At 31.5% G+C, this 11898-nt stretch overlaps 1 protein-coding gene across 1 annotated transcript; it reads left to right on the plus strand.

The window, feature by feature from the left end:
• Window positions 1–9149: 9149 nt before the first annotated feature.
• Window positions 9150–11038, plus strand: LOC131076908 (peroxidase 21). The gene is made up of 4 exons (XM_058014258.2): window positions 9150–9427; window positions 9533–9721; window positions 9988–10153; window positions 10432–11038. Exons 1-4 carry the CDS (start codon window positions 9194–9196, stop codon window positions 10833–10835), a joined length of 993 nt encoding a protein of 330 aa, XP_057870241.1. The 5' UTR covers window positions 9150–9193; the 3' UTR covers window positions 10836–11038.
• Window positions 11039–11898: the final 860 nt, after the last annotated feature.

Here is an 11898-nt window from a genome sequence, read left to right on the forward strand (position 1 = left end):
TGGAGTGTTATATATTTAGTTGGGAATCCTATGTATCATGTTTGTACTATGCATTTTGATGTACAATATCACTTTGTGCAAGAAATGGTTGATAATGGTAAGGTCTTAATAGAAAAATTTGAAACTTTGGATAACTTTGTAGATTCTCTTATTAAGCCAATGACCACAACAAAATTCTCTTGGTTTAGGCATGCCATACTTAATTTTATTTTATGTCTCTTGAATGTAATTGCAATGCATAATGTCAAGTTTGATAATGTTAGTATAGGGTGACATTAACTTTTCAATCCTAAGCCATTCATATGTCTCTATGTACTTTGGGAAGTGTTCCCTAGCACATGTGAGAAAGTTATTAAATATTTGTACTTTATGGGTATTTGTAATTGCATTTTCAAAAGGTGAACATGTAGAGGTGATAAATATAATTTGAAATGGATAAAATAAACTCCTTCCCACATCCATAATGAGAAATTAAGGGCCATGCATAAGGAAACTAGGTTTGGGGAGGAGAAAAGGTGTCCATTTGGGCATCTAGACAGTCATCGCAAGCTACAAAGCACTCATATTACGTAAATACTAAGTGGATTTGGGTTTGGAACACATGAGGAGTCACTTGAAGAGTTATTTATTGTTTTATTATATGTCTATTAGCTATTAATTCTCTAAGGTGTGGGTTTTTGCAAGTGGTTTTGGCTCCTTGTTTTGGGAAAACAAAAGTGGTTTTTCCTCTCCCATTTGGCTATAAGGTGGATCCAAGGAATATTTATTTATTTATCAATTTGCCATTGTTTCCACGTAGTTCTGGGATCATTTGGAGAATTTTATTATTGTGGTGTTCTCTCTTTTGAAGAATAATAATATACTTGCCCTCACTCTTTGGTGCAGTTTTTCTCGGAAGGGGTTTCTGCACATAAATATGGTGTCTCTTTTGGTATAGTTGATTTTATATTTATGTTGAATGGTGAAATCACATGTTCATTTCAATTTTGTAATCATACAAGAAAGTTAATATTGCAAGATTTCTTAGCTTGTTTATTGTTGGTTAACGGATTTTTCCTTCTTAAATACCTTTCAAAAATGACTCACAAATGCCCAAATTGAAAGAGAAAAAGGAACCAATAGTTGAGTCACTTGTAATGGCAATTGCAATTTCTCTCTGAATCTTGATATGAAGGTACAACTCCCTTTGTTGGATAAAATGTATGTTTTCTGAATATGCTTTTGACCAGAAAGCAATAAAGGTAACTAACATTTGTTCATAGCCATGACACAAACACGAACAAAAGATTTATAAACAAGAGTATACTGGAGTAAAAGACGCAAAGATCCTTTCCCAGATACCCACAAAAAAGAGGAAAAGATTAAATAATTTTCTTTTACACATATGAATGAATGAGAAATCAAAGTCCCTGCAAAAAACATACACATAAATGGGATGCACAGGAAAACATTATAAGAATAACTGGAATGACTCAAAGGGTAAATTACAGTCAAAAGAAATACTCACAAACACACAGATCTGAAATATATTTCTTCCTTTCTCAGAATGCAAATAGAATGACTCAAAGATCATCTTATTCTTGTACAATAATTATGCCCCAAAATAGAAAACTGCATTCTTCTTTTCCCCTTTTACAATAGAAAATCAGAAATCTCTCCTTGTTGCAACGTAAGTTTCCAACAAGAAAAAGAAAGAGATAGCCCTTAGATTTTATTTTTATTACATATATATCCTCCTTCTTTTTAGAGAAGACTTTCAGTTAACATACCCGATTCTTGGAAAATATTATTGATTACAAAAATATTTATTTTTAACCTTACACCTTCCCATGGAATTGTTGCTTTCCAATTTATTTAAAACATATTAAAAATGTTTTCAATTGTTGCTCTCAAAATGAGTGAGAAATTTTTTAATTTCTCTTACAACCACTTTTTATTAAATTCACTAGTGGTTAACTAGGCATTCTAGGGCCACGAAAATTTGTGAGCAGTTATGATAATTAAAATAATAGATGGGATTTTGACCATTTTTAAACAACACACCAAATCAGGGTACTTCCTTTATAAATTGACCCTACCAACCATATTGCTGCATTTAGAAAGTATTAAAATAATATATCATATGGGATCGTATGGTCATAAATGTAAATCCAAGAATACTTAAGACCATACCTCAAGCCTGCCAGAAACTGGTCATGTGAACCCATTAACAGACTGGGAGAAACATGTGCCTTTTTGAAATAATAAATTGTGGCCATGATAGATAATCAAGAACCACGACCACCTGGCGACTACATCACTACTAAATTTTAGATTAATGATGTGCAAGAAAAACCAATATATGTGCTCATCTTCAAAAAGCCACCTTTGATCATAATTTTTTGAATTTCCTTGAACTCCGTACATGGTACTATTAGAGCATTTTTCTATTTTTGATTGAAAATAATAACTAATAGAGATTTTTGAAGGGATGGATGCATTCTTTTTCTCCCATTAAACCAATAAAACCTCTAAAATAATTCCCAGTGTCCATATCAATATTGTGATATATGATACCTTCATCAAGCATAGGATCTTTGTTAGCCAAAGGAAAATCATCTTTCTTTACTACAACCAAATCTGAAAACCATTTATCCAAAATCAAAACATGAAATGCATCAATACCTGAACTTACTATAGAAGAGCCTTCTCCTTCAATGGATGACAAGAACTGAGATATAATTTCCTCTTCACAAAAAGAAATGTCTTCCAAAATCTCCAAGAATTCTAGAAACTACAATGCTTTAACAACTTGACTGCTTTCTTGCTCTAGATTCATTTCAAAATATTCTTTATCTTTCACATTTTCAGAAAAAAACTTCAACAAAGAAAGATTTTGTTTTATTTCTAACACAAGTCCCATTAGATAAACAACCAACAACGTTATTGCATCTTCAAAACAAAATGACTTAAAGATAGATTCATTAAAAACTTGTGAAGAATCATTTTTACCACTTTCTCCCATAAAATCGAAAGCTTCATATTCTGGTTGTGTGTTAATCTGAAAACTTTAATCTCTAGAATTTTTTGGGACAAGCTACATTCCAATGATTTCAAAACCAAAACTTTCTATTTCTGAAGAAGAGAAAGATTTCAACGAATCTTTATCATCCAGGCTCACATCATTCCCGCTTAATGGTGTTAGATCTTTATGAGGCCGAATCTCCATTCCTTGGAATTCTTTCTCACTCAAGACTTGAAAGTTGCAAGAATGAAAATAAAATGAAACAGCTGGATCATCCTCATCATCAACTCTTAATTCCTCTTTAAGTTGGGATATTCTCTCTTCATGCACGTGCAACAAACGTGTTCTTTCTTCTATCTCTTCCAGCTTGTGAAACCTAGCTTTTAGGCTCATCCATAAGAGTGCAAATCATGGTCATTTTCGATACTTTTCTTTGTTTTTACAACTTTAGTAATACTTTCTTTGCAACGATCCCAAAAGTCATGTAGCACCTTATCATCCATTTCAAGAATTTTTATGATAGTAGGGTTGGGTATTCTCCCTTTTCTTTTAAGTTTTTGATTTGCATAATGATTCAACATAGTCGCCAATCTCCTTGCACACAAAGATGTCTTTAACACTCGAGGAAATAAAAGATTGATCTTTTGATTTCGAGTCCCCAACAGAGTTGCCAAAAATCTGTTGGTTAACAAATTTGTCCTTAAATACCTTTACAAAATGACACACAAATGCCCAAATTGAGAGACAAAAAGGAACCAACAGTTGAGTTACTTGTAAAGGCAATTGCAAGTGCTCTCTGAATTTTTATATGAAGGTACAACTCCCTTTGTTGGATAAAATGTATGTTTTTTGAATATGTTTTTGACCAGAAATCAATAAAGGCGACTGACATCTGTTCATAGCCATGACACAGATGCGAACAACAACTTTATAAACAAGAGGATACTAAATTAAAAGACACAAAGATCCTTGCCTAGATACCCACAACAAAGTGGAAAAATATTAAATAATTTTCTTTCAGACGTATGAATGATTGAGAAATCAAAGTCTTTGCAACAAACATACACATAATTGGGATGGACAAGTAAGCATTATAAGAATAACTGGAATAACTCACAAGCCAAATTATAGTCAAAAGAAATACTTGTGCAAACACACAGATCTGAAATATGTTTCTTCATTTCTCAGAATGCAAATAGAATGACTCAAAGATCATCTTATTCTTGTACAATAATTATGCCCCAAAATAGAAAATTGCATTCTTCTTTTCCCCTTTTACAATAGAAAATCAGAAATCTCTCCTTGTTGCAACGTAAGTTTCCAACAAGAAAAAGAAAGAGCTATCCCTTAGCTTTTCTTTTTATTACATATATCCTCCTCCTCTTTCGAGGAGACTTTTAGTTAACATAACTAATTCTTGGAAAAGATTATTAATTACAAAAATATTTCTTTTAACCTTACACCTTCCCATGGAATTGCTGCTTTCTAATTGATTTGAAACATTTTAAAATGTTTTCAATTGCTTCTTTCAAACTGAGTGAGAAAAATTTAAATTTCTCTTACAACCACTTTTTATTAAATTCGCCACCGGTTAACCGAGCATCCTGGAGCCATGACAATTTGCGAGCAGTTATGATAATTAAAATAATAGATGGGTTTTTGACCATTTTTGAACAACTCACCAAATCAGGGTACTTCCTTTATAAGCTGACCCTGCCAACCATATTGTTGCATTGAGAAAGTATTAAAATAACGTATCATATGGGCTCGTATGGTTATAAAATTAAATATGGGGATACTTAAGACCAAAATAGCAAGTGGGTTGTCCTTAGATTTTAAAAATTCACTACTTTTTTCAGATGCATTTTCAGACTTACGTTTATGTATGTAGAATTTGACTGTCGCGGAATGAACCGTTGAACCTTGAACTGCGGGGTTCAATCAGAGGGTTCAAAAATATAGGCTTCACCCACAATATTCTTAATTAATCACTTTGCATTTACATTATTGTGTATGTTGAACCTTTGAACTGTGGGTTCAATAAGAAGGTTCAAAACAATAGACTTAGGTGAACATAAAGACTAAAGTCATAATATTTTTCAATAATAAAGATACGACCTGGGGAAGTGAATTTTTTTTAAATTTTCAAGTTCAAAAACCAGGGTAACATTTATGAACAAATACTAGAATAAAAATAAAAAATAAAAAAAAATCTAAATGTACATAGCTTTGGATCTAGTGTATATTTGGATTGTGCAAGGTTTTACAAACTAATATGTCAAGTTGTTATAAAATCAAGATCTATTGGAAAATTATTAAAAAACAAGTAAAATTGATTATGCAACTATTTAGATCATTTCCACAAATCTAGAACCAATCTTAGGGTTAGAAATCTAAATTTCTTTGATTTTGACCTTTGTAATATTTTTTCCTATGCATCTAATACTCGTGTCTAGGATTTTTTTTTTGATAAATAGCTTATTTGAAGTAGTGCTAAATAATGATTTCTTCTAATTTGTTGAAGCCATTTTTGTAGTATTAGTTTTTTTCATGTATAAAATTAGATAGATATTATATGTCAGTTAATTTAATATGGTATATATTTATTGTTATTATCTATTTTAAATATTGTAGAGTATATATATAATTCAGATATAAAAAAATACTTAAATCTATCAATATTAACTATTTGAGGAGCAAATATCAAGGTTGCCATCATTAATATATAATTTGACATCCAAAAATATGAATATGATAAAAGAGGAATAAATAATATCTTTCGAGAAATTAATTCAATAAAATCCATCTCATTTATATAAAATAAGATTATATTTGAATAATAATAAGTTCAACACTTATTTGAAAAAAAAAGAGCAGTTGGATATGCCACTCTCACCTTAAGAACAATTTAGTGTCTTTGGCCCTCATTACTATGGTACACTCTAGAGAACCTAAGTAAAAACACAATGTGTGCATACTTAACCAAATTATGTGCCTACTTGCATCATATATATTCACACTAAAGCTCTAGCCAAGAAAATCTAGGTGTACTTTTTACTTTGAGTTGGAAATACTCGGTGTGTCCCCTTCTCTAGTGTTCATAGCCCACTAATCCATCTTCTTCTCCCTTGATTTATTTCCATGTCCCTTTCCAAGCGTCACTTTGGTTATTTATATTATCCCTAAGGGGTGGTTTTCAAACCATCACACCCTTTCACAAAGCTTGTCTTTGCTAATTATTTAATAAATAGATTTATGCTCCTTGTTTAAAAAGGGATTAAAAATATTCTACATTAATCTTCATTTTAACCAAGGATCATATTATCCTTTATTTTTATCCCCCTTTAATGCTAAAGGGTTATTTCGTAGCGTTCTTCCCACTTTGAGTAAAATATTCCATAACAACTATGCAAACCATTTGAATGACAACAAACAAGGTTGAAATACAATACACAACTGTGTAATATGCTTCTAAGAGTTTGATGCAAAGAACCATGTCACAAGATTTTACTTATTCATATAAGATTTCTACAATCCATAATTTTTTTATGTTGTTTTTGGAATAGACTATGTGCAAGTTTTTTTTATCAATGTTTCAGATCACGCTTCGTAATCCTTCATCAGGATGAGAGAGCTAAAAGATGCAAAAAATGAATGTTGCAAACTAGGGAGTAGCTTACAAATGAGAGAAGAGAGAGAGAAAGAGAAAAATGGTTCAGAACACGCGATAGATATTTCTTTTTAGATACTCTAAACAAAAAATAGTTTATATAAATTTAGTTAAGTTCATAATATATAAATCGAGCATGCAATTTGAAACAATCTATAATTTAGTGTCAAGCCATGATTTATGAATTGAATTGAAAAGACAAACTTTTTTTAATTTAAAATGAAAATTAAATAAATCTTGTTTTGGCATTTAGTTAGTATGTAATAACTATTTAATGGTGGAAAACAAAACACAATTTTAAAAAATTGAACTTAAAAAGTTTAAAATTTAGATTCATATACATAAAAGTAATATAAATTAATCATACCCTTAGATATTCAAACCATGACAAATAATCAATTATAAAATTAACTTCAAATTACAAAATTGAAAAATAATAGAATAATGTAAAAGTATTTATAACTCCTACATAAAATAAAGCAACCTAAATATTAACCAATAATTACAAAATTCTCCAATTTCTTCTTTCTCATAATTCCCCACAACTACACAAAACAAAAATTGTAAAGAAGAAAAAGAATCCTCAAATTTAATGCAATTCATTTCTTAATTGAAAAAAGAATATATTGGCACCAATATTTTATAACTATTAATACATATTTGGAAAATGGTTATAACTTTATTTGGTCAATACTTCTTATCCTAATTAGATAAATAATTAGGTGGACCTCTCCACATAAATATATTAATTCGTAGGAAAAAATATTAATTTATTTATAAAAAATTAAATTAAATTTCAAAATATTTACATAAAAATATTGTTAAAAGTTAAAAAATAAATAAATTATATTTTATCATCTTCATAAAAATCAACTTGATAAACAGTTCAAGTTGATTGACAAAAACATTTGATATTGAGTGCACGTCACCATTTCCATTATTTGTTTTGGCCTTTACAATTGTGACTTAAAGTGCAAGGACCCCACATAATGCTTGCCATTATCCATTCCATTATTTAAATCTAGCAAAAATGTATCCTTTTAACTCGTTCGTACAAATTATGGTACGGTTAAAAAGGGAGGATTTCAAGTACAGTTGAATTGAATACCTTACCATTATTTAAATGGAAGATACAAATAATTATGATAATTTTTAATATAATTTGAAATATTTATTAAAGGGTATCATATATATCTGGAAAATAATATTTAAGATAATATTTAATATTATTTTTTATCATTTTATAAATATGATGATTTTTAAAATTTTATTTAAAGTAGTATGAAAATGAAAGTAGAATAAAATTTTGAGATTTTACTTATTAAATGAACATAAAAATTAGAAAATACAATTTAAAAACTATATATTTGAAGATGTAAAGGAAAATCACATCTTACTAAATATGTATCAATATTATTTTTTAATTTTAGACCAAATAAGTCTCACTATTCTTTTCATTACAATACAATGGAAGAATGAGAGAAATTGTTGTACTTGAGATATTAACTTCCAAAATAACAATCTCCAAACCAATCATTATTATGTAAATAAAAGAGTTTTTAATCGCCTTCAAAAGCGGGTTTTATTTTTCATAACTATGATAGGGGAGGGGAAACAGATATCACCCATGTTCCAATTACCATTCATTGGATTTTTCTAATTAAATGTCCACTAAAAAATCATCGAGAAGGTCGCCCATAGGTATACCCAATAGTGCACGATTATTGGGACATTTTGCATAAGTATTGGATCAGTTGTGCAAATTTTGTGCTGGTCAAAGCAAATAGTTGATGGGGTGATAGGGAGTCTCTATGAGTCGTCAACTCAAAATGATCACTTTTGACCATTGCGAGTATAACAAATCCCACAATGTTTGCTATAACTACTTAGAAGCCAAAACAATAGCTATAAGCACTTAAGTTGTATACAAAGGCAACAGAAAAAATCGTTAAAATCCAATGTACTATATAAGACGCGTGAAGTTAGCTATCACGACACCTGTAACTCCTTTGAAGTTATTTGTACCAAGATGTCTTTATAACATTATGATGTCTTACTCTTTAGATACTATTTTGATATATTTATTACTAGTTCAACTCTTTTCCACTAACTATTTAGTTGTAATCTTGTTTTTATATATAATTTAATTTGATTAAACAGCTTGAAACATTACAAAAAAATCGTTAACTAAATAAATTATTAAAAAAGTCTGCATTAAAAATTACAATTTACAAACCTTCATAATTGCAAAATGTAATTTAATATTGCTTAAAAGAGAGAATTGTGAAGCTTGTGGAGTACCTAGTGTGATTTTGAGAGTTGTGGGGGCATTTACGTAACTATGAAATCATCTTTAGTGGGGCGGCTTTTCGTCTTCAGCGAAACTTTCCGCTGGTCAATATCGAAGGCCCACCTGGTCCTAATCCCTTCCGTGTCCACTAAATTTTATATCATATTCCACTGCTAATAAATACACCGCAGTCGGCAAGGAAAGTAAAGCCAAAGTGGAATTAAAGACAATGGCGAGCAAGAGCAGTGTCTGGTTTACTTTTGGCTCACTCATACTCATTGTCATTGCACTGTGCCCACCGCTTTCATCGGCTCAGAACAGCGAACTGAAGAGCAACTACTATGCAGCATCTTGCCCAAGAGCAGAGGATATTGTGAAAGAGCAAGTCTATAATCTGTATCAAGAACATGGCAATACTGCTGTTTCCTGGCTCAGAGCTATTTTCCATGATTGCATGGTCGAGGTATTTTTCTGAGATCACAATCTCTTTTACTGTGGAGTATGTTTTCATTTAATGGGTTAGTTGTAGATTTGAATTTTATGGTGTTGCTCTGGCCTCTGATTGCAGTCTTGTGATGCTTCGGTGCTGCTGGATACGAGTGGCAGTGTGGTGTCTGAAAAGCCATCCGACAGAAACTTTGGAATGAGGAATTTCAAGTATGTGAATACAATCAAGAGTGCACTTGAAAAGGAGTGCCCTGGAGTTGTCTCCTGTGCTGACATTATTGCTCTTTCTGCCAGAGATGGAGCCGTCATGGTGAATGAGTTTCTTATCCTTCTTTTGGGTTTTCTTTGCGATGGCTAATATCTTCCAATATATCGAAGAACTCTTGAATAGGTTAAAATAGAAACCACCAAGATCAACTTCTATAATACAAATTTATGTGAAAGTGGCCATTTTTCTTTCTCGGGTTCACTTTAAATATATATTGTATGATCAATCTGATATATCTAACAGGCCCCTTGAGAATGTTTCAGTGAGTGATTTCACCTGTGTAAACTGAATATAACTCTTTCTTGCAGTTAGGAGGGCCTCGTGTAGAATTGAAAACAGGGAGGAGAGACAGCAAGAAGAGCAGCGCAGCAGTGGTGGACAAATACATTCCACTCCATAATGACAGTGTCTCAATTGTTCTATCAAGATTTGCTGCCATGGGCATTGATGCAGAAGGAGTTGTTGCTCTTTTAGGTATAAGATCGCTTTCTCCACTTATATAGATGTTTTACTTAATTATATCAACCTAACCAAACGGATCATATCCTTTGACTTGTGTTCCTTCTATAGGAGATTCGTTATATCCAAATTTCAAGCTATTTAGATAACTGACTTTGCTAATCTGTGTCAAGCACTTGAGGTCATAAAACCTTGCTATAATTTTTTGCAAAGAATGCTTTCTGTAAATTAGATCTTAGTTTTATCATGATGGGTTGTTCAGTTCTTAAAGGAAAATGGTTTTTCAAAAACAGGGGCACACACAGTTGGAAGAACACACTGTGGGAACCTGGTACACAGGCTGTACCCCAAAGTGGACCCAACTCTGAATCCAGAATACGCTGTTTATTTGAAAGGTCGCTGCCCAACAACAAATCCAGACCCTGAAGCAGTCGTCTATGCACGTAATGATCGTGGAACGCCCATGAAGTTTGATAACAGTTACTACAAAAATCTGATGAAGAATAAGGGGCTTCTGGTGGTGGATCAGCAGCTGCTCTTGGATCCCAGAACTTCCCCTTATGTGGAAAAGATGGCCCAAGACAACCAATACTTCTTCTCCCAATTCTCCAGAGCACTTACCATTCTCTCTGAGAACAATCCTCTCACAGGGAATAATGGGGAAATCAGAAAGGATTGCCGTTTTGTCAATACCTAAATCACCCCGTTTCGAGTGCTTTGAACAGCTATATAGTGTATGGGTAATGGTTTCGATGTGTGGAAGAAAATAATTCTGTGATTTGGAAGATTGTGGATCCCCCTGTTTACTATGGAATTTTACTGTATGTTGATTTGTATGTCTACTATTAATTGTAACGTTTGTCCAGCAATAATCAATCATTGAGATAAATAATTCTGTGACATGTGATGCTTGTAAGTAGAAATATGTTTCATCCTAAGTTTTGTGACACAAATATATTTTTAAATAAGGAAAAAGTAAAACTATCATAGTGTAGTGATTAAGTTGTAGTATTGTTGTTCTTATCATCAATGTTCAAATTCTACTAAGATGTCAATGTTTAATGTTTATATAGGAGATGATGGCCTCATTTATGACTTATTAGTTCAGGTCCCAAATCATTTACCCCCTTAAAGAAATATTCCTTAAGAAATTTAATGTAATAGATAAAGGAATTTAGTTATAAAAATCATGATGGTGAATTAATATTAATGTTCTGTGGAGCTTAGCTTTCAAGGTATGCAAAAATCACGACTAATGGTCTAATGAAATCTTCAAGCTCAATGCAATTTCAAAACTCTTTGTGGGTTAGATTTAAGCCCCTTGAGATTGAACTCGAGTTCTATGAGATTGACTTGCTCGGCAAGAATGAACCATGATTCACACAAATGATTGAATGTGAATAATAATAGCTATATCATTACATATTCGTACATAATGTCTGAACTTTTCAAGATGGTAATAAGAAACACATAAGAGGAGATTGATAGATCATTACCTAGGTCAAGTTAGCCCAGCTTGAATGCATGTTTCTATTCACTATATGGTTCTCTATGTGAATTATCTTAAATAATATACATAACTATATAAATGGCCTACATCATTATGATGATAATATCTTCTTTTTAAACTCTAAATCTAAATATTCCTAAAATGAATAATTTGAGTTCCATCATCATGATAATAAGTACACAATGAATGTCTATGATACCGAGACATAGTAACATGATTCACACAAAAAATTGTCAATGATCAACTCATA

Source organism: Cryptomeria japonica, chromosome 10 (genome assembly GCF_030272615.1).
Source record: "Cryptomeria japonica chromosome 10, Sugi_1.0, whole genome shotgun sequence".
NCBI classification, from domain to species: Eukaryota; Viridiplantae; Streptophyta; class Pinopsida; order Cupressales; family Cupressaceae; genus Cryptomeria; species Cryptomeria japonica.